The 26,955-nt window shown below is 54.7% G+C and overlaps 1 protein-coding gene across 5 annotated transcripts in view; it reads right to left on the bottom strand.

Moving 5' to 3' along the window:
- The window catches only part of DOP1B (DOP1 leucine zipper like protein B), a 64,673-nt gene extending 38,137 nt beyond the window's left edge, over positions 1-26,536 (bottom strand). For all 5 annotated transcript variants that reach the window (XR_013813320.1, XM_079766655.1, XM_079766657.1 and 2 more), the window contains exons 1-9: positions 26,367-26,536; positions 21,331-21,495; positions 8,098-8,279; positions 7,606-7,776; positions 4,611-4,800; positions 2,782-2,880; positions 2,381-2,504; positions 821-930; positions 485-599 (exon numbers count right to left, since the gene is read on the bottom strand). Coding sequence is in view for 4 of the 5 variants with exons in the window: in XM_079766655.1 (XP_079622781.1) it covers positions 485-599; positions 821-930; positions 2,381-2,504; positions 2,782-2,880; positions 4,611-4,800; positions 7,606-7,776; positions 8,098-8,279; positions 21,331-21,468 (1,129 nt within the window). In the remaining variant the exon portion in view is untranslated. The remainder of the gene's footprint in view (positions 1-484; positions 600-820; positions 931-2,380; positions 2,505-2,781; positions 2,881-4,610; positions 4,801-7,605; positions 7,777-8,097; positions 8,280-21,330; positions 21,496-26,366) is intronic.
- Positions 26,537-26,955: the final 419 nt, after the last annotated feature.

Raw genomic sequence — 26,955 nt, 5'->3', positions numbered from 1 at the left:
GGGTTTGATTCCAGTCGGGGGCGTATGCCTGGGTTGTGGGCTTGACCCCAGTGGGGGACTTGCAGGAAGCAGCCAATCAGTGATTCTCTCTCATCGTTGATGTTTCTGTCTCTCTTTCCCATTCCCTTCCTCTCTGAAATCAATAAAGATATATTAAAAAAAAAAAATTTAAAACAAAAACAAACAAAAAAAACCCCGAAGCTCATCTGAAGTCTGATGTTTGATGAAGAAGCGTCCTTACAAAGTCGGCGCTGTGAGTGCTTGGCAGGCACCCACGCAGCCACGCACAATAGGAGCTCAAGGGATCTTCCTAACACAAGTGTTCAAACCTCCGTGCAAAGCTTTTAAGTGGTGCCCAGATAGGATACCTGAACCCCATACACGAATAACGTACTTCAAGATTCTGAAATTCCAAAGGTTGAATTCTATTTGGAAGGAGTGCTGACTTCCTCTCACCGTGTTTGGTTCCCGTTTCTAACAGTACCTATTTCCGGCTTGTCCAGCAGACTGGTGAGGATGCGGAAGGGCCTCAGGTACGCGGCGTGGCGTTCCTCTGCATCAGCGTCTGAGAACTCCTGGTGCAGCAGCTCAGCCAGACCCTGTTTTTAAAGCCACACGTGAGGATACTGTGTACAGTGGAGCATGACATGACTGGCGGTTCTCTGGGACAGAAAGAGACCGGGTGTGCAGCACTGAGGACACAAAAGCTCCTGACCGGGTGCCAGCAACATGCCCGATGCCTACTCTGAGGTCCCGCAGAGAAATATTCTAAAGCGCATGATCAAGAATTGGGGTCAACTTCCCAGAAATGTTCCTTTACCTCAACTAAAAGGTCCTTGGAATATTTTTCAAAAAAATACGAGGACTGGTCTTCGTAAGAATTTGAGGTTTCGGATTCCGGCATGACGGTGTTTCCTTTGATGTCTGAACCTATGAAAGAAGCAGCGTCATGAGCTGTGAAGAGATCTGCACACATAAAGAGCATCAGACTGTGCAAAGGTCTCATGCTATGATATTTCTAAATACAAAATTCCGCCGACAAACCAGATTCCCAAGACCAAGGCCCACGACCGCCCTCCTGACGGTGGAGAGCTAAGGGTCGGACAGACAGAATTCCATCTCAATGGGCATCAATTTGGTTTGTCCCATGAATTCAGCCCAATTGTTTGACAGGAGTGATTACCGGGGTCTAATGGAATAAGCATCATTTTAAAACCAGTGTTTATTTGGACAGCATCATGTGACATCAAGGCATTCTCATCTGTGCGTCCCTCTGAACGCCGGGCAGGTCGGGGAGGTCCGCAGAGCGAGGAGCAGCGTCCTCATGGGACAGTCCAAGACCCTGAGGCTCCTGGGGCGGCGGCAGGACACAGCAGGACCAGCCCCACTAGAGGGAGGTGTGCATTAACAAAATCAGCCTTGTGACAAAAATGCTTCGAGAGCCTGTGATATTCACAGTGAAATCCTTCACAAGCTTCCATGCAATGACTTCTGAAACTTTCACAACCAGGGGGAGAGGGAAGAAAGGGTCAAGGGGGCTTTCTGACTGTGGTGTGGTAAGAGCTATATGTTGGGGTTAAGAACTACGCTGTATGATACCATGTTGGTGGATACATGTCATCAGATAGTTGTCCAAACCCCCCGTATGTACCACACCAAAAGCGAGCCCTAATGGGTGCTACGGCTCATCGACGGTAACAGATGTACCCCCTGGGGGCACGCTGACGACGGGAGGTGGTGCCTGTGTGGGAAGAGGGAGGGTACGGGAAACCTCTGGCCCTTCCTCCTAATTTAGCTGGGAGCCTAAACTGCTCCAGAAAAATTAAGTCTTTAAGATCGTGAGCGTCTCAGCCTGTGACTTCCGGGACCCCGGCCCTGTGAGAGTGCGACAACAGTCAAGGGCTCCTTTCCTCCAAGTTCACAGGCTGAGGCACAGCAGCACGCGCCCCGCGCGCCCAGTTACCCAGGTGTCTCCTGAACACCTCCAGGCCACACGCACTCCCATCTGCGCAAAACTGCCTTTCACACGCACTCCACGTCTGTGGGTTTTCTCACAGCCCTCACCCTGTGGAACTTCTCTATAGCAGCTGGCTTCTACTTGGATACGGTTTAGCGGCAGTTTTCGTGGTATTCCAAGCTCTTTAAAGGGGAATTCGTTAGCATTTTTAAAATCTCATGTATTATCTCCCCGTTTTTAAAGTAACAGCTGCCAACGAGGCAGAGTGCGCTGGGGACGGCAGGACCCCGCCGCCCAGGGCCACAGGCACCGGGTTACGTCTCCACATGGGAGGACTCGGACACAGGCCACCGGATGGAAGTCTCTGCCACCAATCCGCCGGGGGGTTCCCTGTACTTGCACTTGCTGTGTGCTTCGCAGTACCTAGCAGCCACGCGTACAGCCTTCTGTTCAGAGACATGTCTCTCCGCAGCAGCGTCTGGGCGGCGGCGGCCAGGATGCGCACGACGTCGGGTCTGAGCAGGGGGATGGCTCTCTCCTGGGAATCCTAGCAGGACAGGGAGACGGTCAGGTCAGTGACTGACTCCTGGCACGCGGCCCTTCCTCACCGGTCCCCAAGCTTCCTCCTAAAGCCAGTTCTCCCGGAGCTCGGGGACAGAAGCTAGTCCGTTTCTGCTACGTGACCAGCTCCTCACAAATGTGAACAAGGACCTTCCAGAGGCTGAGAGCAAATGGCGATCACGGAGCAGCTGCTCACCTCCCGAGACCAACACTGAGGTCGACCCTGCCCACCGCCTCCTCGGAAATACCGGGGACCGACTCACCAGACAGGTGTACAACGGGAAGAAGAAGAGAACGATTTCCAGGGTATTTCTTTGCACCAGAACATTTGAGTCCAACAGGGATGCGCATAAAGCCCTCACCTGTAAATGATACACGATACAGATGTTTCCTTCCCAAGGCGTTTAATGTCATTTGCAGGCTACTCTTTGGTCACAGAAAGGAACGTAACTTTTCTGGGAACCTGAACCTGCCCTGCTAAATCATGAGGAGAACAACAGGTATAGACATGGGAAGCCTGGGTTCGAGTTCTAGGCGCTGGGGGCTGTGACGTGGGGAGGCCGGTCAACTGCAGCCCTCACCTGCTCGGCTCAGAGCCAGAGGGCTTGGGACCACATGGTCGGGTTCTGAGACCTCAAATACTAGGATTCCAGAAAGGAGTGTCTTTAGGTTCCAATAGGTCTTTGGCTAAACTCAAACTCCAAAGACATTGTGTCCAATGGACTCCAAACCCATTCAGTACCTGTTTTGAGCGTCTTTTCTGAGCACAGAAGGTATAGCACAGTTGCATAGTGGATGATGGGAGTATAAGACAAATGTCAATAAAAAGCTATGAGACTTCAGCAGAAGAGAGGGAGAGACCTTTATTCTGGAAAAACCATGAAGCTTTGTGGGAAAGCTCACAGGGCAGAAAGCATCTCCATGGAGACCCCTGGAGAGGATGGGCGGGCAGCGAGTGCAGGAGGGAACCCCGCGAGCAAACACAGCATCCCCCCCCAGTTTCCAGGCCGGGCTGGGTGGTGGCTCTGGGAGTGGGGGGAGCCCGAAGGGGAGAGGGAGGTATTTGGTGGGGTGGGAGCAGACTGTTAGACTTTGGGCAACAGAAGCCAGATATTTTCCACAGTGTAGACATGAGCAAAGCTGTGCAAACCTCTCAGTAATAGGAAAGGAGGGGATGGTAGAGAATGGGAGGGAGGAACTCCAGTTAGAAATTATGCTGCGGTCCGGAAGCAAGACTGCGGAAGTTGGAGCAGGACCATGAACATGGAGAGAGAGAGAGACAGAAGCGGTACCAATGGGCAGGAGAGAGGGGACGTATTTATGAGGCTCTCCCGGGTGCTAAGCACAGTGCAGGGCCGTCATCAGTATCTTCATTAACCCTCAGAGGCCCGTGAGGAAGGCCTATTATCCCCACTCTGCAAGAGGAAGGGTCTCAGGGTAAGTAATTCACACCAAGGTGCTGCCTTTCTCACAGCTGAATTCCATTTCCAACATCTCAAGTTCCAAGCGAGGGTGCACCACTAGGTGGCGCTAGACAGCAGGCCATTAAACACTCAGGTGCTTTTGGGAAAGGCACCAAGACCTGGGAAGTTCCTGTTTTTTAAGGTCACGAGAAGGCATGTCACAGCCAGGAAGGAGGGCGGTCCTCGAAGGGGAGGGACGGGCACCAGGGGAACCCGACAGTCTAGGTTAGAGAGGTGGCTGGGGTGGGACCCAGGCGGTGGCCAGAGGAGGAGCCTGCGGAGCGGGCAGTGGGAGGCGGCAGAGGAGCGAGCAGGGTTTTATAGAACAGCAGAGTCTGTGCAAGGCTCTCGGGAACTTCACCCCTAACGTCTGCTGAAGAGCAGGGCCTCCTGCAGGGCCCCCTCGCCTGCGAACGACACGTGTCCGAATATACACACCGCAATGCATGTTAAACACAAGCACCGCCATCCTGGGCTTCCCTGCACCTGGGGACACCCCCACCTCGTCTGGCTCAGCTGCTCATCATTACACACACTCGGACTCCACTGACATCCCTCTGTGGCCCCAGAGACAGCCCGTGACTGCGTGCCCAGCGGCCCCACACCCCCAGCGAGAAGCCAGCACCCACCGTGAGCTGGTGATCCGTCCCCAGCATGTGCTTCTGCTCCTTGCCGGGCACGTCCCTGCTGATGTGGCCCACCACAAAGAGCGAGGCGGGCAGGCGGCTGGCCGGGCTGGCCAGGACACTCCCCCAGAGGGCAGCATAGAACACCTCTTTGCCGACCACCAGGGACAGTCTCAGGAGCAGAGCGTCTGTCCTGTGGACAAGAGATTTCAGTTTACGGGCTCGATCCCCACGTGCCCACGTCTCGCTGTGCTGCTCCAGGAATGGCCAGCTCGCTCTCCCTGGCCATGGAAATCACTACTCTGAGCTGCTGCCCTCGTCTTTCTGTGTTTGTCCACCTGCCACTGTCACTGAATCTGCTAAAACACACACTTCCTGAGAGCTACAGCTTCCTGGCCTACAGGCAGCCTGTGACAGGCCACATCGCCGCAGCACAAGGTCACCACAGCACCCAGGTCACCGCAGCACCAGGGTCAAGGTCACCGCAGCACCGAGGTCACCGCAGCACCTAGGTCACCCCAAGACCGAGGTCACCACAGCACCTAGGTCACCCCAGCACCAAGGTCACCACAGCACCCAGGTCACTGCATCACTAGGGTCAAGGTCACCGCAGTACCGAGGTCACCATAGCACCTAGGTCACCCCAGCACCAAGATCACCGCAGCACCGAGGTCACCACAGCACCGATGTCACCGCAGCACCGAGGTCACCGCAGCATCAAGGTCACCGCAGCATCAAGGTCACCGCAGCACCGAGGTCACCACAGCACCCAGGTCACCACAGCACCCAGGTCACTGTAGCACCGAGGTCACCGCAGCACCCAGGTCACAATCACTGCAGCACCCAGGTCACCGCAGGACCAGGGTCAAGGTCACCGCAGCACCGAGGTCACCACAGCTATGCAGCTACTACTGCACGGGCTCTTAACAAAGGAACTCTGGCCAGGAGCAGTGTGCAGGCATCAGGGGTTAGAAAGCCAGCGTGAACACTAAGGCCTAACACTGGCCCAAATTCCCATTCCTACGGTTCACTAACCAGCACAAACCAGCAACACGACACTGTGGGTCACCCGCCTGCCTGAGCCCCAGCCTGCCTCACCCCCTTGCATTTCTGCCAACATGACACCGTGACCCACCACCCCCCTCGTGTCCTTGCACAGTGCTTGCTGGTGGTGTCGGCTCAATTCCAGAGAACTTTGAAGAAACAGCTGCCAAACTCTCTCAAACAGACAGGGATACAGTGACAAAAAAATCTTGTGCGATCGCCTCAATGACTGTCCCCAGACGTACGGCTCAGAGATTCTAGAACCCTCGCCCAGCATCTCCCTCGGAGAGCTGGTGCTGAACAACTTCTGGGGGCTGCAGACACTGGGCTTGGTTTCCTGTCCCAGCCCGTCTGCTCAGTGACAAATGCAGCTTTACTAGCTCTGGGTTCAATGTCAGGAAACCACAGTGTTAGGAAAAAATAGTGAACCCCCATTTCTCAACTAAGAACACACAGAAACACCCCAACTATTGACACCCTTCTATCATTCATGCTTACAGATTTTTTTAAATGCAGGACATTTTGTGAACTGGTGTTCATCTGTCAGATAATGGAAAAAGCACTTGCGCGCGCGCGCGCGCGCACACACACACACACACACACCTGGTTGGTCAACATGAATGAGCCAGAACCTCTAGGAAGAGCCTGGGTCTAGGAGTCAAGAGACAGAGCCTGGTAAAGGTCCTCTCGCTGACCCCTCTGTGACCTTGACCTTTCACCTCATCATGGGCAGCCACTGGGCATGGTGGTCAGGCTTTGAAATGGCAGGGAGCCAGACTGCCTCCTCAGGCAGCAGATCCAAGTGACCCCACCCACTGTACACGTGATTCTCCCCCAGAACTGAGAGCTGCCCCCGCCCACTCCATGTGACAGCTGGAAATGGTCAGGCTTCAAATTCCACACAGATCCTGGTGACTTAAATCACCCTTGGTCACTAGCACACGCCCTCATGCCGTTCTGATTATTTGGTTCCCTTGGCTAGCAGACCCTGGATCAATTCCTTGATTCCACCCCTGTACCCCCCTCCCCCTGCCGGGCAGCCCCAACACCAAGGCAAAGGTGGGGTGACTAGGGACTGGCGTGGAACGAGTGGTGGGTGTGTAATCACATGAAAACCGTTGCCAGCCCAGAGGTTTCTAAGCCTCCCGGTCGGGCTGCACGTGGGCCCTGAAAACGATCACGTGAACAGAGGCTGATCGCTCTATTCATGTGGGAACAGCCTCCCATCAGTTCTCCAGAAAAGCAGGACAGCGTGTACACGCCAGCCTGAATGGGTCTGCTCTCTCCCGCCCAAGCAGGGACTGAAACGCCTGCCGTGTCAGCTTCACAAATTTCTCCAAGTGAAATGCGTCCAGCTACCCTGCTAAGCATCACCTTTTCATGCCCTGCCCAGCAAGGAGACCTGGCCTGGTTTTCTTTTTTCTTTTTAATATATTTTATTGATTTTTTACAGAGAGGAAGGGAAAGGGATAGAGAGTTAGAAACATCGATCAGCTGCCTCCTGCACACCTCCTACTGGGGATGTGCCCGCAACCAAGGTACATGCCCTTGACTGGAATCGAACCTGGGACCTTTCAGTCCGCAGGCCGACGCTCTATCCACTGAGCCAAACCGGTTAGGGCTGGCCTGGTTTTCTTATTGGCAAGCAGCCTAGTGTGGCAGGAAGGACTCGGATCTGCCATTCAGGGGTCAGAGCCCCATCCTGTCACTCGGACTATGAGACCCGGAAACCTTCCCTTCCTCCCCACCCGTAAATGGAGGTGCTCCCAGGAGAACACGGTACTTGGTCAAGCTGAGACCGGACCAGATATGTACACGGCTGGCCCCACTTCCACACCTGCCCCTGCTTCGTGCATCTCTGCACTTTCCCCCAGATCCTCACACAAGACGCCAGCGGCTTGGCCCACAGCAGCCTGGACAGAGGTGGGGGGAGCCGTGGCGCACTGAGACCCACCTGTCGTAGATCTCCGAGCCCTCCTCCAGGCCGGGCAGCAGGCCGATGACGAAGGCCTGGAGACTGGGCAGGAGCAGCCTCTGCAGGGGCAGGAAGTACTTCTCATACAGGCCCAGCAGCACGGGCCGCACCGACATGGCCGCGTGCGCCAGGAGCGGGAACAGCCCACAGCTTTGGGGAGAAGAGGGGAGAGGGGAGAGGGTGAGTGAGACCCGCTCAGAAGTTCCAGATGGGCAGCCGCCGGCGTCTAAGCTGGAGATGCAGACACCTGCCTGTCCTGAGACGGTCAGGCCGCTGCCAGCACAGAGGGGGCCACGGGCAGGCACGCACCACACCCTTAGAGAGACGCCTGGAGGACGGGCTCCGGGAGGTGGCCCTCTCTCCTGGTGACCGCTGCACACCCTCTGAATTCTGCAGTTTATCCCTCACTGATCTTGTGAACGAAACACGGGTTACTGGGTAATAAAGGGGGCCCTGGGGGAGCTGGCGTACCTGTACAGGAACAAATCCTTGGCCAGCCATTTGGTGCCCACAATTTTAAAGATGATCTCATAGGTTTCCAGGGCCTTCAGGTGCACCCCACTGGGCAGGGCAGGGTGCAGGCACTGAGCCAGTCTCTTGCTGATGAGGAGCCGTCGTGGCAACAGGGAATACTTCAGGTTGCTCTGAAGAGCCTGGAAAACAAGAGAGATGCACGAGGAAGAAGGTGACGCTGACAATGGGAGACACCAGCAGGCCCAGGTGGCTGTGAGAGACGAGACAGAACAGAACAGAACAGAGTGACTGGACGGAGGGCCTGGAGCACCAGCCAGGCTCCAGCACATGATGCTGGGACGCCCCCGCAATGCTGGGGATGAGGCAGGCTCCGGACTCGAGGGCAAGGGAAAACTGTCTCCCTCCAAGTGACTGTCACTGTCAGGCCACACGTGAGCACCTGTGCACCGTGAGGCGTGTTCTTCCCTGGGGAAGGCCGTCTACACAGAGCAGGCACACGCACTCCATGTGGGGCGAGGTGACCTCCGTCCCCGGGAAGACTGCTCCCTGGATGCCCCTGCACTCCAGTGAGAGGAGGAGTCTGAATGGCCCCTCACAGCCAGGTGGTGCCCCGAAGAGATGGGTGGGGACCCCCTTGGCTGTGACTCCTGGCACCTTCCCCAGTCAGTCCCTGGAAGACTGGAACACAGGACCCTGCTGGCTCCAGGGTCTCATGTCCCCAAGCAGGACCCGGGCCCTGCCTGTGCTAATGTATCCCTGGTGTGTGCTTACGGGGTGTGAGCGGTCAACGCCGACCATCCAGGCGCTAAGCACCATGGCCGGGTGGGTCCTCATGACTCAGGCTTACAATACTGCATGTCTGTCACTATGGCGGACGCACTCACACAAATATTGACTGAAGGGCGACAGGGTGAAGTCCACACTCCTTAAACCAGCCATTCGACCACGGCACGCCTCCTGCCGCTTCAGCTTCTCACCCTAACAACACAGCCCTGGCAGCCCTGGCTGCCCCTCTGCCGAAAGGCCTTCCTCCCACCCCTGCCGATTTCCTCAGCTCAGAGCCCCTCGCGGAGGCAGAATGGTCCCCTCCCACATCCAGTTTCTCCTCCACTGGGTTCCACGTGCACGCCTGCCACCGACTCACAATGCTGTTCCAGCAACTGCCTGCCCAACGGTCTGACAGGCGGCCGGCCGCTCGAGGACACGTCCGCCTCCCTCTGTCGTCTCAGCCCTCTGTGCCTAAGGGAGTGGCAGACTCGGGCAACGCCAACTGCACTCTGCCGTGAGTCAGGGCCGCTGGCCCCCGGACCATCTTAGGACACAACAGCTTTATCAACAAACAAATGATCCCTCCTCTAAAATAAACACTGAGGCTTCACAGGAGGTAAAGGGACGAGAAGGAAAAGAGTATTTTTCTTCAGAAGCCTGTAGTCTAACTAAACTCTCAAGTTCAATAAACTACATTTTTAAAAAATTAGTGACCCGGTGCACAGATTTGTGCACACTGAAAGGAAATTAATTAGAAGGTGGCCGGCGGGGTGAGACTGGGCCTGACAGGCCAGACACGCCCTGGAGCCAACCTCCCACAGTCTCTTCCCAGCCGGGCCGCACCTGGGGTGACACCGTGGCTTGAAGGGCATCTGCAGAGTGAGGAGGGGGGGGTCCCCTCCGGCAGGTGGGGTCCCTCAGCCTGGCCTGAGTGTATCGGGCCGAAACCAGCTCTCAGACATCCCCCGAGGGGTCCCGGAGTGTGAGAGGGCACTCTGCAAAGTTGCTGTCGTAAGGGTGTGGAACACAAACACAAGTGTGCAGTAAACCAGATTCAGGGCCGACAGTGCCCCAGCAGCAACATAACCCACGGCCAAAGGTGGAATTGCGCGGCCCTGCAAGGAATCGGGCTCCCTCCTCTCTAGTTTCGGGGTGTGTCACCTGAGAACCATTGCTGCCAAGTCACTGCAGCTTGGCAGCTCCTGCGTTGAGCATCTGCCCCCTGGTGGTCAGTGTGCGTCTTAGCTACCGGTTGGATGAACACTTAGCACAGGGGTCCTCAAACTACGGCCCGCGGGCCACATGCGGCCCGCCGAGGACATTTATCCGGCCCGCCGGGTGTTTTTGCCGCCGCTGCCTGTCCTGCTTAGCAGCCGACTTAGCAGTGTGCATAGGAATTTGTTCATAGTTTTTTTTAAACTATAGTCCAGCCCTCCAACGGTCTGAGGGACAGTGAACTGGCCCCCTGTTTAAAAAGTTTGAGGACCCCTGAGTTAGCATATTAGTCTTTTATATACATAGATAGATAAACTAGTGTGGCTGAGTTGGTTGATCATCACCCCCTGCAATGAAAGGTTGCCAGTTCAATTCCTGGTTGGGGAATATGCCAGTCTCAGGCTCAATCCCAGATAGGGCGCTTGCAGGACCTATGTTCCATTCTCACATCAATGTTTCTCTTTCTCTCTCCCTTCTTTCCTCTCTCTCTGAAAATCAATAACAAATCCTTAAAAAAATTGATAAACTAGAGATTTACCTTGAAACATTATTTTTCAGAGTCTAATATCTTAAAACAAAGGTAAAGCCAACAGAATATTTAAATGTGCTTATATGCAAAGAATCCCAAAAAACCAACAATGGAGGGCGGAGGTGATGGGAAACACATGCTGTTGGCTTTGCCTCCCACATGCTCCCCTACCGGGGCGGGGATAGAGCCTGCAAACTGGGCATGTGTCCTGATGGCGAATCGAACCCCTAACCTCTTGGTTCACGGGATGACACCCAACCAACTGAGCCACACCAGCCGGGGTCCAAATCTGACCTTTGCTCCGTGAGTGCTAAGGTCACCTGAGGTGGAAAGGAGATACCCAAGTGTCTGTTCGCCTGGGGCTGTGCCCACTGCTGTCACATTTCTCTGCCCTTCTGAGCCTCGACCTGGCAGCCAGTGAGGTGAGCGGGGTCACTCGTGTCACTTCCAGCACAGGCTTCAGAAGTCACATTGAATGACGACAATTTTTCGCGTCGTAGGACTGGAGTCGGAATCTCCAGGTGGAAATGCTCTCCGTGCAGAAGACTCAGCGTGCCCCCGGCCCTGGACTCCCCCAGACTGCGCTCCTGCTCCCAGGGACAGCACACGGAGGAAATAGGGTTGTGCCCCCCAAAAAAACACACAACACATTCTATGTGAGCAGCACTGAGCAGCATCCCAAAAACACGCTTGACGCGGAATACGGCCCAACCCTGGGTGCCATTAAGGAAAGGTGCTCTCTCCCGTAACTCTGTGCACTTTGGGGCGGGGCCAGTGAGGGAGAACCTGCTGCTCTGACTGAATTTTTCTTCTCTCCTTCCTCCAGCTATTGCAGAGGTTCCCTCCCCCCCCCCCCCCGCCACCTGTTGCAGAGGATCCCTCTCCCCCTCCAGCTGTTGCAGAGGTTCCCTCTCCCCCTCCAGCTGTTGCAGAGGTTCCTTCTCCCCCTCCAGCTGGTGCAGAGGTTCCCTCTCCCTCCCCTCCAGCTGTTGCAGAGGATCCCTCCCCCCTCCAGCTGTTGTAGAGGTTCCCTCTCCCACCAGCTGTTGCAGAGGTTCCCTCTCCCCCTCCAGCTGTTGCAGAGGTTCCCTCTCCCCCCCCAGCTGTTGCAGAGGTTCCCTCTCCCCCCCAGCTGTTGCAGAGGTTCCCTCTCCCCCCAGCTGTTGCAGAGGATCCCTCTCCCTCCAGCTGTTGCAGAGGATCCCTCCCCCCTCCAGCTGTTGCAGAGGTTCCCTCTCCCCCCCAGCTGTTGCAGAGGATCCCTCCCCCCTCCAGCTGTTGCAGAGGATCCCTCCCCCCTCCAGCTGTTGCAGAGGTTCCCTCTCCCCCTTCAGCTGTTGCAGAGGATCCCTCCCCCCTCCAGCTGTTGCAGAGGTTCCCTCTCCCCCCCAGCTGTTGTAGAGGTTCCCTCTCCCCCCCAGCTGTTGCAGAGGTTCCCTCTCCCCCCCAGCTGTTGCAGAGGATCCCTCCCCCCTCCAGCTGTTGCAGAGGTTCCCTCTCCCCCTCCAGCTGTTGCAGAGGATCCCTCCCCCCTCCAGCTGTTGTAGAGGTTCCCTCTCCCCCTCCAGCTGTTGCAGAGGTTCCCTCTCCCTCCCCTCCAGCTGTTGCAGAGGATCCCTCTCCCCCTCCAGCTGTTGCAGAGGTTCCCTCTCCCTCCCCTCCAGCTGTTGTAGAGGTTCCCTCTCCCCCCCAGCTGTTACGGAGGTTCCCTCTCCCCCTCCAGCTGTTGTAGAGGTTCCCTCTCCCCCTCCAGCTGTTGCGGAGGTTCCCTCCCCCCTCCAGCTGTTGCAGAGGATCCCTCTCCCCCTCCAGCTGTTGCGGAGGTTCCCTCCCCCCTCCAGCTGTTGCAGAGGTTCCCTCTCCCCCGCCAGCTGTTGCAGAGGTTCCCTCTCCCTCCCCTCCAGCTGTTGTAGAGGTTCCCTCTCCCCCGCCAGCTGTTGCAGAGGTTCCCTCTCCCCCTCCAGCTGTTGTAGAGGTTCCCTCTCCCCCCCAGCTGTTGTAGAGGTTCCCTCTCCCCCTCCAGCTGTTGCGGAGGTTCCCTCCCCCCTCCAGCTGTTGCAGAGGATCCCTCTCCCCCTCCAGCTGTTGCGGAGGTTCCCTCCCCCCTCCAGCTGTTGCAGAGGTTCCCTCTCCCCCGCCAGCTGTTGCAGAGGTTCCCTCTCCCTCCCCTCCAGCTGTTGTAGAGGTTCCCTCTCCCCCGCCAGCTGTTGCAGAGGTTCCCTCTCCCCCTCCAGCTGTTGTAGAGGTTCCCTCTCCCCCCCAGCTGTTGTAGAGGTTCCCTCTCCCCCTCCAGCTGTTGCAGAGGATCCCTCTCCCCCTCCAGCTGTTGCGGAGGTTCCCTCCCCCCTCCAGCTGTTGCAGAGGTTCCCTCCCCCCCGTCAGCTGTTGCAGAGGTTCCCTCCCCCCTCCAGCTGTTGCAGAGGTTCCCTCCCCCCCCGTCAGCTGTTGCAGAGGATCCCTCTCCCCCTCCAGCTGTTGCGGAGGTTCCCTCCCTCCCCTCCAGCTGTTGCAGAGGTTCCCTCCCCCCCGTCAGCTGTTGCAGAGGTTCCCTCTCCTCCTCCAGCTGTTGCAGAGGATCCCTCCCCCCTCCAGCTGTTGCAGAGGTTCCCTCTCCTCCTCCAGCTGTTGCGGAGGTTCCCTCCCCCCTCCAGCTGTTGCAGAGGTTCCCTCTCCCCCTCCAGCTGTTGCAGAGGTTCCCTCTCCCTCCCCTCCAGCTGTTGCAGAGGTTCCCTCTCCCCCTCCAGCTGTTGCAGAGGTTCCCTCTCCCTCCCCTCCAGCTGTTGCAGAGGTTCCCTCTCCCCCTCCAGCTGTTGCAGAGGTTCCCTCTCCCCCTCCAGCTGTTGCAGAGGTTCCCTCTCCCCCGCCAGCTGTTGCGGAGGCTCCCTCCCCCCTCCAGCTGTTGCAGAGGCTCCCTCTCCCCCCCCCCCCCGCCAGCTGTTGTAGCCCTGCCCCTGCCTTTCTCCTTCCAGGCTCTGTCCCCTCACTTGGCTGGGAGGACCCTTCCCCAGGAAGAAAGGTGGAGAGCACGGTTCCATGGTTGGGGAAGTTCCATTGTTTGGGTTGTGTTTTTCAGGAAACCAATAACCCAAAGTGACTGGCCACTGGATAAAAATGATGCATATTAACATTTTTTTGAGACATGTTGTTCAACTATAGAATAAATACCTCAGGAAAACAAATAAATCCGGAAGGAAAAAGGGCCATGTTCCCAAAATCACTTTTTAAACATCTAAACAGAAAGGAGAAACTATAATTAATCAGGAAATTAAACTTCCTTATTTCTTTCGCTCATGGACTACACTAGTTTAAAAGCATTTCTGGAGCTATCTATCATTAAGGTAGAATTGCAGTATTTTTAACCTCACTGGATTCATGGGCTCAGCAAAACAAAATGATAAAACACAATAAAAGTTTGAAAAAATAGGCCTGAACCACACCCGGGCTTCATTAATAGAACCAGGAAGTGTCTGACTGGCTCCACCCAGACGGCGTTGGTCCTGTTGATTTACTGTGACCCAGTCTGACCCTCTCGGGACTTGTAGCAGGCCCAGAACGGTCGTGTGAGAAACACCATAAAAACCCCAAAGGGCCGAAACCGGTTTGGCTCAGTGGATAGAGCGTCGGCCTGCGGACTCAAGGGTCCCGGGTTCGATTCTGGTCAAGGGCATGTACCTTGGTTGTGGGCACATCCCCAGTGGGGGGTGTGCAGGAGGCAGCTGATTGATGTTTCACTCTCATCAATGTTTCTAACTCTCTATCCCTCTCTCTTCCTCTCTGTAAAAAATCAATAAAATATATTTTAAAAAAAACCCCAAAGGGTAGACCATGGGCTCAAGAAGTAATTCAATACACTTAAAATGATTCAAAAGCTGATTCAATAAGTTTTATGTTGTGCATATTTTACGTAAAATGGTTAAGATGATAAACTGTATATTTTATCACAATTTAAAAAATTTTAAAGATACCTTCCTCTCTGTAAAAAATCAATAAAATATATTAAAAAAATGTCACAAAAATTTTAAAGATAGTTTTACAACATGGGCGGGGGAACTGTGTTTGATTCTAAACTGTGTTAGCCCCGTGGTCGGCAAACTGCGGCTTGCGAGCCACATGCGGCTCTTTGGCCCCTTGAGTGTGGCTCTTGCACAAAATACCACGGCCTGGGCGAGTCTATTTTGAAGAAGTGACGTTAGAAGAAGTTTAAGTTTAAAAAATTTGGCTCTCAAAAGAAATTTCCATCGTTGTACTGTTGATATTTGGCTCTGTTGACTAACGAGTTTGCCGACCACTGGGTTAGCCTGTGAAATGAAAGGGTAAATGTTCCCTTTCCCTAGGAGAGAGCCAAGCAGAGTGAGGGCTGACTCAGAGCGCCAGGTGCTCGTCGCCAGTTAAAAGCATCCCCATCAAGCAAATGGCAAACACCGCCTGGCTTCCTTCTGGAAGTCGGCCAGCTTTGTAAGGATGCGTGTTTCCTGCCACGAAAACAAAGTAGTACGTGAGTGAGACCGGCCAGGTGGCAGCGGCTGGAACGCTCATTAAGCATTCGCCACGGGCCACCAGCAGGGCCACCTTCCAGAAGGAATGGAAAGAGAACAGGACTGGCAGGGCCTCCCACATGAAAGGGGCCAGCACCGGTGCTAAGTGTGCCTGCCTCCCCTGAAGCGGCAGTGCCTGGCCACCTTGCCAGGCCGGGGTGGGGGGAGTGACAGCTGGAGAAACAGGCACAGCACGGGTGGGGTGCACAGGCAGCCAGCGAGGTCAGCTCTTGTTTAACTGGGGACTGACCGTGTTCAACTCCCCTGTAAACAAGGCGCTGCCTCCTCAGAAGCGTCAGCTACTGAAATGTCACTGTTACCATGGTGCACGCAGGGCACCCGATCAGTCCACTCAGCAGGTTCCGACAGCCATGTCCCAGATCCAGGGGCTCTGAAGCCTCGGCAGCAGCTCAGACAGCTGCGTCAGAATACACTGTTTCCTTTTTAAAGCTCTTCTTTTGAATCAGCTTCACCTTGTCGCAGTGAATACTGACTCGCACTTTCTGGGCAAAGACCAGGCCAGGCGCGGAGGCGGGCACAGCGGTGGTGGGCACGAGCTGTACTAACTAAGCATCTGGACGTAACCACCTGCCGGAGCCCGGGGCCTGGCAGCTCACACACCACGCGGAGCAGTTAGCTGCTGGCTCGGCTGTGGAGGGGCGCTCTGCTGGTCTCACTCGGGAGGAAGAACCCAGAAAGGCAATATCGGGGACACGATGGGGGACGTGATGAGGGACACGGGCCCACCTCTCATCAGCTGTGCAGCCCGTCACAAGCGACCTGACCACCTGGCTTCGCACACAGAAAGAGTGCCGTCACCTACCACGGGCAGGTCGTGGGAGCGTCATTCCGTCTCCACTCGCCCAGTGCGTCAGGGTTAACACTGAACACCCACACACGTGTGTGTGCGCGCATACACACACACATATGCACACACGACAGGAGCACCATGGCCCCCAACCTCCTGGTTAAGAGCGGGGAAGCAACACGCTTCTCACAGACCACCTACAGCACAGGTTCCAATACTGCTCTTTACTCTGTCCCTCCGGAACTTACCAGAGCATGCAGACTGTAAAAGCCTCTCACCCTCACCCTGGTCACCGTGTTCCCCGTCTTCCCATGAAGAAACAGAGATGGCTGGTGGCACGCTTTCCATGTCCCCAGACTTACATTTCACACATTTCTCAGCTGCTCAGCACTCCCTGACATCCACACCCTCACCCCTGACCCCCATGGGGGCCTCCGAGCGGCCCTGGCTCAGCTGAAATACTGCCCGTGGGGCTGGGAGGCCTCAAGCAAGTCTGAGCTTCGGTGTCTTCATCAGCATCTTGGCCTGACCCTTGTAGACCACAGCACTGTTTCCATTTGCATTTGAAGATGTCTTATTATCCGTCACCAATTTACTCACTGAGCTTTTGTGTACATATGAGTCCAAGAACTCTAACCCTCACTAAAGCCTTAAGAAAATTCGTTATTCACATCAACTCCTAGCAAGTGTCCTTTTTATTTTTCAGGTGCCCTTTTATTTTTATTTTTTTTCCGGTGGCCTTGAACGCAGAGGCGATCACTAAGGCTTGCTCCCTCCAGCGCCTTCTCAACCCCCATCCAGTAACTGGTCTGGTGCTGACGCTGCCCGCTGCACCCGGACACTCCCAGGCTGGGGCGCAATACAGGCATCAGCCTGAGGGTTCTCCCACCAGGTGAGGCAGCACTCACCTTGCCCCAAACCTTCCTGAAGCTCCACGGCTTCCTGCCCTCCCAGAACAAAACCTGAGACCGGCCTGGCACCTCCTCCTCCTGCCACCTCTCAGCCGGCCACGCCCTCCCCCCCACTGCACCTTGGACCCAGGCCCCGGCCCCAGATGGCCTCCCCAGCAGCTCACTCACTGCATCCAGGCCTCTGCTCAAACCTCAAATGTCACGTTATCAGAGCCATCTCTGTCTCAGCTAGCACCCGGCCTTCTCCCTCCTGGTTTACTTTCCTCTTAGCGTTGAGCACCCAACACCACATTTCTGTTTGTTGTCCGCCTCCTGCCACCACCGCCTGGCGCCCGAGAGTAGGAACTTCGCACTGAGTCCGTGTCCCCAGCGCCCAGGTGTCCGTGCCTTGGTCCTGTTCCTGTGCCAGTTTGCCAGGCCGGCTGTGACGAAGCACCACACAGCACGCACAGCAGAAATGCGCCTCAGCCTGGAGGCCCGAAGTCCAAGGTCCGGGTGTGGGCAGGGCTGGTTCCCCCCGAGGCTGAGGGAGGCTCTGCTCCGGGGGCTCACTCCGGCGGTCAGCTGGCAAGCTCTGGTTCCTTGGCTCATCATTGCCTCACCCAGCCTCTGCCCTCATCCTCACATGCTGCCTTCCCCGATGCGTGTCTGAGTCCAGATTTCCCCTTTTTCAAGGACACCAATCACACTGGGTCAGGACCCGCCCTAAATGACTTCATTTTCACTTGATTTCCTCTGGAAAGACCCCATCTCCAAATGAGGCCACCTTCTGAGGTACTGGGCGCTAGGACCTCAACTTATTTTTGTCTGGAGGATATCACTCAACCAATAAAAGTCACAGCCACATGACACTGGGCACGTGCCTCTTCCCAGTAAAACAGGGCAATCACGGCAGCCACCTCGCTGGGATGATGAGACAGTGCCCCTTACACAGAGGTGAACCCTGTCCCTTCGGTGAGCCTCGCAGACACGAACATGAAAGAAGCTCAGGCGCTGGGCTCTGCAGCCAGGCAGTCAGGGTCTGAGTCCTCCCTCTGCCACTTGCTGGCCATGACCTTCACAAGTTGCTTAGACCGAGACCAATGTCAAGACAGGCTGTGAGGATTACACAGTAACGCATGGCAGGTCCTCAGCACACAGTACGCTCTCTCTGAGTGTCGCCCGTCACAGGCAGGCTGAGGTAGGGACAGTGTCACCCTCATCCCACCGATATCTTGTCAATTTTTCACGGGGGCTGTTCCCACTCACTGCCTAATCACAGCAGGACAGGAAGCTCGAGCAAAGAGGACACAGTAGTGGGATAGAGAACTGGGTACCAACTAGAACAAAAAGTGGTGTTTTATTCATTATGACTCACATCCAACTGCCTACACACATCTACCTGATCACACTAACCCTGTGGTCAGCAAACTGCGGCTCACAAGCCACATGCGGCTCTTTGGCCCCTTGAGTGTGGCTCTTCCACAAAATACCACGGCCTGGGCGAGTCTATTTTGAAGAAGTGGCGTTAGAAGAAGTTTAAGTTTAAAAAATTTGGCTCTCAAAAGAAATTTCAATCGTTGTCCTGTTGATATTTGGCTCTGTTGACTAATGAGTTTGCCGACCACTGCACTAACCCCTTCCAAAGTGACCCCATCTTCCTGCCCACCCACAGAGCCAGCTCCTCCAGTCTCCCCACCCCATCCTTGCGTCTCCTCAAGCTGAAAACCCGGGAGAAAGCCTGGGAGCCGCACTTGACTCCTCTTTTTCTTATACCCACATCTTATCCACAAGGAATCCTGTTAGCTGTTCCTGAGAAGTCTGTTTGGAACCCAAACCTGCCCCACAGCACCACCTCCTCATGGGGACAGCTCTGTGGCGTCCCTATCTGTGCCTCCCCGACCCCTCCCGTCTCCCGACCCGTCCTGTTTCCTGCCCCAGGGAGCAGCTGGAAGTGGTTCCAGCAACTCAGGCGGGAAGCCAGGCCATGCCCTCTGCTCAGCTCCCAGGGCTCCCTGTGGACTCGGTGGCTACTGTCAGGCTCGCTTTAAAGGACCTACAGACCAGGAGCCTCCCCGCCCCTTGCCGCTGTGGCCTCATCTCCTGTGCTCTTCCCACCCCTCGCTTGCTCCGTGACCTCCCTGGCCTGAGACATTGCACAGCCTCGGAACTTGGTCAAATGGCACCTTCTCGGCAAGGCCTTCCTCGATGAACCCATTTAATATTGTGCCATCCCCCCACTTACTGTCTCCTCCCTCCTTACTGTTCCAACAATATTCATCCAGCTAAGATCCCATGTATTTTGTTTATCACCCAGCTTCCCGTGTTCTCTGCTGTACCCTGATACCTAGACAGTACTGGCATGTTGTAGGCGCTCAAGCACCTATTGAATGAATGAATGAATGAATGGCCAATGCTTGAAAAGCTCCTTAAAGAAGGGTTGCAACTGTACTTGATAACCTGCATTTGAATTCCACTCCTAGGTATATGCCCACAAGAAGGGAAGACAGGTGCTCAAACAAAAACGTGTACACAAATGTTCATCGCAGCACTAAATAGCCCCAAGGTGGAAACCTAAAGGTCACCAACGGATGGATAGACAAAACGTGGTCTATCCTTTCCATGGAATGTTGTTTGGTCATGAAAAGGGATACAGTACTGATACATCTTACAACTTGGATGAACATGAACACATGCTAACTGCAAGAAGCCAGGCACAGAAGGCCACCTATTGTATCATTCCGTCTCTCTGTGTCCACAGACACGGAGAGCATCTCAGTGGGGCTGTGGCGGGCAGGGCTGGTGAAATGTTCTGGAACTAGGCATCCACATTGTGAATGTACTGAAATCCCTTTAACAATACAGTCTCAAATGGTTAAATGGTAAATTTTATGTTAGGTGAACTTTACCTCAACATAAAAATAATGAACACACACCCTCCAAAAATCAGTATGCTGTCTTTAGATTCCAGGAGAGTCGAGAACTAAAACATGGAAACATCTGGAAGAACCTGCTACACCTAAATCCTACCAGCGCCTCTCCCTTTCTCCCAACAAAGGAAGCCACCTTCAGGCACGACAGCGAGTGTGGTGTCAGCTTGGGAGTTCCTGAGCCAGAGCTCTACACCCAGCTCCCAGGCTCCTACTTGCTCTTTTCTGACATCCGTGCATCCGGCCAGCGCCCAGCCACAACCACAGGTTGTAAACACACTTTGCAGGACACACACAGCTTCCGGGCACAACCTGTAATCACTGCCTATCTGCGCGCCCGACAGCCCGGGGGAGTGCGGGGAGCTGCTTCCTGGCAGCTGTGGATTGCTGCCAGGCACTGCACCAGGGTCAGCCTGCTGGCACCCTCACTCCCCGCCCTATACCTAGAAGAGGTAGATGGAGAAATCCTTTCTCTCTCTCTCTTTTTTTTTAATATATTTTATTGATTTTTCACAGAGAGGAAGAGAGAGGGATAGAGAGTTAGAAACATCGATCAGCTGTCTCCTGCACACCCCCTACTGGGGATGTGCCCGCAACCAAGGTACATGCCCTTGACTGGAATCGAACCTGGGACCCTTGAGTCCGCAGGCCGACGCTCTATCCACTGAGCCAAACCGGTTTTGGCGAAATCCTTTCTCTTTAGTGAGGTTTGTTCGAGTCCCCAGTGTCTGCGACCTGGGGACCCCCCAACTCCCACATGGCACTGGGCTCAAAAGGCAGGTATCCCAGCCAGGAGTCCCGGCCCCACAGCCACGGAGCCCAGATACCCTCCACCTACAGTCACATGGTCCTCTGAGCACTTGGCCATTACTCCTTCTGGGCAGCATGGGAAAATACAGCGGTCCCATCAAGGGCATAAAGTCAAGCCCGCACGTGACCAGTTTGGGTCTTCCTAGGCCTGAACTCTTTTCCTCATCCACACACACAATTTCCAGGTAGATTTCAATATTTATTTCATCCTTTATTCTGCCAGGAGTTGCCAATCAGCAGAAAAATGGTCAAAAGAGTAAACCAAAGCCTGACTGGTGTGGCTCAGTGGTTGAGTGTTGACCTATGAACCAGGAGGTCACGGTTCGATTCCCAGTCAGGGCACATGCCCAAGTTGTGGGATGGGTCCCCAATAGGGGGCATGCAGGAGGCAGCCGATCTAGGATTCTCTCTCATCATTGATGTTCCTCTCTCTCGCTCTCTCCCTTCCTCTATGAAATCAAGAAAAATATTTACTTAAAAGTAAACCTAAGAAGAAAAAGCCATATAAATCCTAAGCAGTACACAGAGAATAATCCATCTTTGAATGATTGATTGGGCAATTTCATTGTTGAGAAAGGACTGTTTGGCTAGTCTACTAATGTCCACACTATAATGCTATGCTCAGGGAAAAAGCTGGAAGGAGGGACAGGTTAACAGTGGGGTAACAGAAAGACAGTCCCTGAAAAAAGTAAAAGGACGGCGGTGTCCTGCCTCCGCGCAATCCAAACGCGCTCCGCCCACATACCTTGTTGAGCTTGCCCAGGGAAGAGATGAGATCCGCCCACTCACTGGAGGACTCAAAATTTCTTAAAGCCTTTTCAATGCCTGAAGAGTAACTTTTGTATCGGTAGTCATGTAATAGTTCCTGCTCTTCTGGATCCATCTTACATTCTCACAGCGGAGAAAGTATCTAAAAGCGAAGCAAAAATAAACAAATGAGGCAGCTGTTCAAGAACACCCATCGCTCCCAGCCCAGAGCTACCGAGGACAGGTGTCCGTCCACAATCTCACGGGGCAGGTGATCCAATTCAAATATTTAGCAGGGCTTCTGGGCCAGGCACTACGGTAGATAAAAGATAAACACTTCCTGCCTCCTGCATTCTGAGCGGGACAAAGGGACGGAGCAGGCAGAAGCAAAATGCCCGGGTTTTACTTCATTGACAAAATAATTCTAGGAGGGAAACTCACAAATTGGATGATACATGTTGTTCCCACTGGGGAACAGTGAATGCAGATGGCCCCTCCGATTGTAGGGCGTTTATAAAACCTGAGGAAATTAGCTATTTGGCAGTCCAACCCTCTACAACTAGGCTAGGACAGAGAATTGGAAATATTCTCAAAGAAAATCTGGTGGGGGGAAAAACGTAACAAAACCCTGAGCTGTAAGAGTGTAGCACCTGACAGCCTGTTCAGTTACTCCGCTGCAATCACCCACCAGGTGATGCCCTGACCGCTTTAGGCCAGTGGAGTCTGGGTGTGGGGTGGTTACACCAGGGCCCAAGCAACCGTCGTTTTATTCTCCTTGCCCTTGAATATTCTTCGCTGGATTCTTTTATCCTGTGGTTAGATCCATTCATTATGTATGAACCCCTGCAGCTATTACAAAGCCCAAGATGTAGCCGATCTATCCCAACTCCAACAGCACCCACTGCCCTTTATTTTATCCCACTGTGACGAAAGGAAACAAGGAACAGGGAAGGCTGCCCTGACCTGACTGTGTAAACTCCCATCATTTATGCGATGTAATGTACACAATACACACGCATGCTTATGTTGCTTTGTTTTTATTCATTAAAAAGTCTGATAGCACTTACTGCTGAACTGTGAAGTATCCTATATTTACAACTCCAGAGGCTCACAGGTACAAAAGGACACCCTCCCTCCAGTGTCCAGCGCCAGGTCCAACCCCAGGGCTGGGCAGCTTTGTGTATTTGTCTGTTCCGTAGGCTTACACATCCAGGACCCTGTAAGGTTCCAGGCTGCCTTCAATATGTACATTTTGAAATACAAATATTTCCTATTAACAATATCTGAAAGTCAACCCGTCAGTCTATTCAAACAAATCAGAACTCTGGAAAAGTACTCAACAAGATATGGAAAGGTTGGCATTCCTGGCACCAAGCCTTCGGTCCTCTTTCTTTCTCTCTTTACCCTTCGTGATCTCCCATTCCTGTAACTTACAAATATGATCTTCATGCTAATGACCCCGGGATTTGTAACACCTGCCCAAACCTCCCCTCAGATGCCCAGACTCATGTAAATGTCCACTGGACCCCTCCACCTGGATGTAACACAGGTGTCTCCAACTTGTGCATCCCAAAGCAGACTCTCAGGTGTCCCTCAGCAAAATGTGGCCTAGCCGCCTGCATTTACTGGCCCCAGTGAAGGGCCCTATCCCCTGATGGGCAGTGAGAAGGAACAAAGTACTGGTATGGGCTGCAGGAAGGATGCACCTGGGAAATACACGCTTAGGGGAAGAGGCCAGTCACAAAAGGCCACGTATGATTCCATTTGTGTTCAATGCCCAGAGTAGCTGAATCTATTCAGTCGGCAAGTAGATTGGTGGTTGCCGAGGGCGGGGAGTCGGAACAGGGAGTAACTGCAAATAGGCACAGGGATCTTTTTAGGGAAGTGGAAATGTGCTAAAATTGGATTATGACGATGGCTGCACAACTTTGCAAACTTACTAAACATCACTGAATTGTACACGTGAATGAATGTTATGCTGTTAAGGCTGTTTTCTAAAAGCTCTTGATTCTATCTGCTCAGCATGCTCCTTCCTCAGAAAGTGGCTCCCCCATCCATGGAACCTCTGACAACATTCCGACTCTTCCTTCTCTCCACCTGCCACACTCCACGCCCATCCAGTTGGCTCTTCTCCCCAAACACCTGTGGACTCTCTCTCCCCCTTTATTGCACCTCTGTGCACGCTCCTCCCCCTTGCAAGCCTGCAGAGGCCTCCGAATGCTTCCCCTTCACGCTGGCCCCTCCAATGCACTTTCACACAGTGCTCCAAGAATCCTCTTCACATGAATTAAAGCACATCCCCATCACATTTAAACTCTTCCCATTACACTTACAATAAATCCGAACCCCTCCCCACTCACCGCGTGGCCTACAAGGCCCCACCTACCTCTCTCTTCAAGGCACTCTGCTTATCCTAAAACTGACTCATCCTACCACAGGGCCTTTGCACATGCTGGGCCTCTCTGCAGAAATATACTGTACTATGCACACGCACCACACCCCAGGACGGCCTACTCATTCTTGGGAAGGCCTGCCCCTTTTTCTGAAATGGCCTTCACACTTTGAAAATGTAAGGATGGTAACCAGAGATGGTAGATGTTTATTTTGCCAAGTAAGAAGTCAGTACATCCATATAGTCCCTAACTTTTCCCCCCCGCAAGAGATTTACAAGTCTGAAATCCAGCCTCTGAACCACTGCAATCTCTGTTCACTATATTGTGTCTAAGAACTGGGGAAAGAACTATGACTGGGTTCCACTCTCACAGTTCACAGCCCAATAAACGAGGAAATACCTCAATACATCATTTCAATGTAACGTGGCACAAACAGTGAGGGAGGGTGGGCAGTAACAGTAACACTGGCAAGAGGAAAGGACGAGGAAGCCAACTGCCTTCAGGGGTCCTTGAAGTCCACAGGTATGGGCGACTAGTTAGCAGGTAGAGAGCCTTGTCAGCGACCAGGTGTGTGCTCAGGGCAAGGAGGGTGTCGGCCAGGTAAGGGCAGGTAACTGGAGCAGTTCAATGTTATGGTTGGCTATAAGAAGCAAGAGCTACTCAGTGTAACTAACAGCACAGTTGAAAAGTTTGGAAAGTCATTCAAGCAAGCTCCTTTATTTCAAAATGTGGGGCATTCAATATTAGGCTATTAAGGAAGTCTCCTGGGTGGGCTTGGTAAATCCATCATTTATGCATGCATTTATCTCATGTAACACACAAGAGTCCTGTGACATGGGTATCATGGGCCTCCAGATGAGGATGCTGGGAATCAGGCCCTCCAGGATCCCAGCTCAGGTCAGCTCAAAGCCACAGAGCCTTCACTACATTGTGCTACAGGTAAAAGGAAGAGGCCAACCCTTAACGTAGCTCTTTCGATAATGATCTTGTAATCTATCCTGAATAACTTTTCTGTGCAGGACTGGCTAGCTCATGAAACTGATAAGAGTTCTACAGCCTACTAACAAATAAACAAAAGACTTGTCACTTAAACAAGTGTATCTCATCAGATGTATCTGCCTGAAAATCTAAAATGTCAGCAGAAAATCTCTCGCCTTACACATGCTTAATTTATTTTAAAAAAACAAAATCAGCCCTAACCGGTTTGGCTCAAGAGTGGATAGAGCGTCCGCCTGTGGACTGAAGGGTCCCAGATTCAGTTCCGGCCAAGGGCATGTACCTTGGTTGCGGGCACATCCCCAGTGGGGAGTGTGCAGGAGGCAGCTGATTGATGTTTCTAACTCTCTATCCCTGTCCCTTCCTCTCTGTAAAAAATCCATAAAATATATTTCTAAAAAAGAAAAGAAAGAAATGCAGACTCTTAGGCCTACCCTAAACCTGCTGATTCAGGATCTGCGTTTAAAACAAAACAATCAAATTCGCCCAGCGAATGGGTGTGGCTCAATGGCCGAGCATTGACATAAACCAAAAGGTCACTGGTTCGATTTCTGATCAGGGCCCGGGTTTCGGGCTCAATCCCCAGTAGGGGGAGTGCAAGAGGCAGCCGACTGATGTTTGTCTGACCCTCTCCCTTCCTCTCTAAAAATCAATAAAGGCATATTTTAAAAAACAAAACACAAATTCAAGTGAAAAATCTACTGCCAGATCCTAAAGAAGTTCACTGTAAAGATGTTTACATGAAGGCACATTTCCGAGTTAGATGAAAACTGAAAAATGACAGCCGCTGTCCGAAGAGCAAGAACACTCAGCAGCAGATACTGACCCTCAGTCTCCGCACAGAAACCCGTGGGCAATTGGTTACCTGGTTTAGCCAACTCTGGGCACTTTTTCTTTAAATGTGGCCTTTCAGAGTGCTAATTAAATTGTGGAAAATTTGAAGACACTTTGGGAGCAGGCGGGATGGGGAAGGATGGGGGGGGGCCCTCCATCTCCTTACCAAAAACACCCTAGGAAGGTCTTCCCGAGTGGGCGGCAGCTGCCCCAGGTTAGGCAAGGCCTGGGCACGGTCTCCATGCCACCCACGCCCGCGAGGGCGGCAACCCTGCCAGACGCGGGGCCAGGCGGGCAGAGTGCGCGCACTGCGGCTCGGCCCCGCCCCGCGGGCAGCCTGGGGCCTGGGGTCCTCCCTCCCCAGGAAAGCCCGTTCCCGGTCCCTCCTCCCGGACGAGGACCGCGCAGCAAGCAAAGGCGCAGCTTCCCCGCCGCCCGCAGGCCGAGGTGAGGGACGGAGGGGCCGGGGCCCACCGGACCTCCACCTGCCGGCCAGGGCGTGGCCGCACTTCCGGCACCGCGGGGAGACGCGGGACCAGGAGGGGACGCTGCCCAGCCTCCCGGGCCGCCCCTCGGGGGTCGCGGGCCGGAGCTACGCGCAGCCTCGCGGGAGCCGCCCCCGCACTGCGGCAGCGCGGGCCGGGGTCGCGCCGTGGGAACCCCCTCCACTCCAGAGCCGCCCCCTCGGCGCAGCCTGGACCCTGCGCGGCCGGGGACGGACGCCCGCGCCGCTTCGCCGCTCGCGGGCCCGCGGGAGACGCCCCGGCTTCCCCGGCTCCACAGGGCGGCCGCGGGCGCAGGCCCGACTTACCGCAGCGGCAGCGGCCTTTCTCGGGGACGCGCCCACGGACGGCGCGGAGGGGCCGGCCGGGCCGGGGCAGGAAGAGCGGACGACACCGGCGGCCCAGCGGGGAGCCCGGACCGCGAAGGAAGCGCCGCGCCCGAGCCGGTGCAGCTGCGGCTCCGGGAGAGGCGCGGGGCCGGGAGGCGGGACCTCCGCGCGCGGGGGCGGAGCAGGAGGCGGCCCTCTGTGCGTGGGGCGGGGCCAAGGGCTGGCTCTAGGGGGGCGGGGCGGGCCAGCGGCGCGGGGGCGGGGCCATGGGCGGTCCGCTGTGCGCGGGGCGGGGCCAAAGGCTGACTCTAGGGGGCGGGGCCAATGGATGAGTCTAGGGGGCGGGGCCAAGGGCTGGCTCTAGAGCGGGACAGGTGGGCGGGCCCTCGGCGCGCAGGGGCGGGGACTAGGGCGTGCCCTGTGCGTGGGGCAGGGCCGTGGGCGTGTCCTGGACGCTTGGGGCGGGGCGGGAGGCGGGCCCTTGACCTGGGGCGGGCCAGGAGGCGGCACCTCGCCTGGCGGAGGGGGCCGGGAGGCGGGCCCTGACCCACCCAGACAAAGGGGCCAT

This window comes from Cnephaeus nilssonii (genome assembly GCF_951640355.1).
Source record: "Cnephaeus nilssonii genome assembly, chromosome: 3".
NCBI lineage: Eukaryota > Metazoa > Chordata > Mammalia > Chiroptera > Vespertilionidae > Cnephaeus > Cnephaeus nilssonii.
The sequence above is the reverse complement of the archived record's forward strand: the minus strand, read 5'-3'. Positions and strand labels throughout refer to the sequence as shown.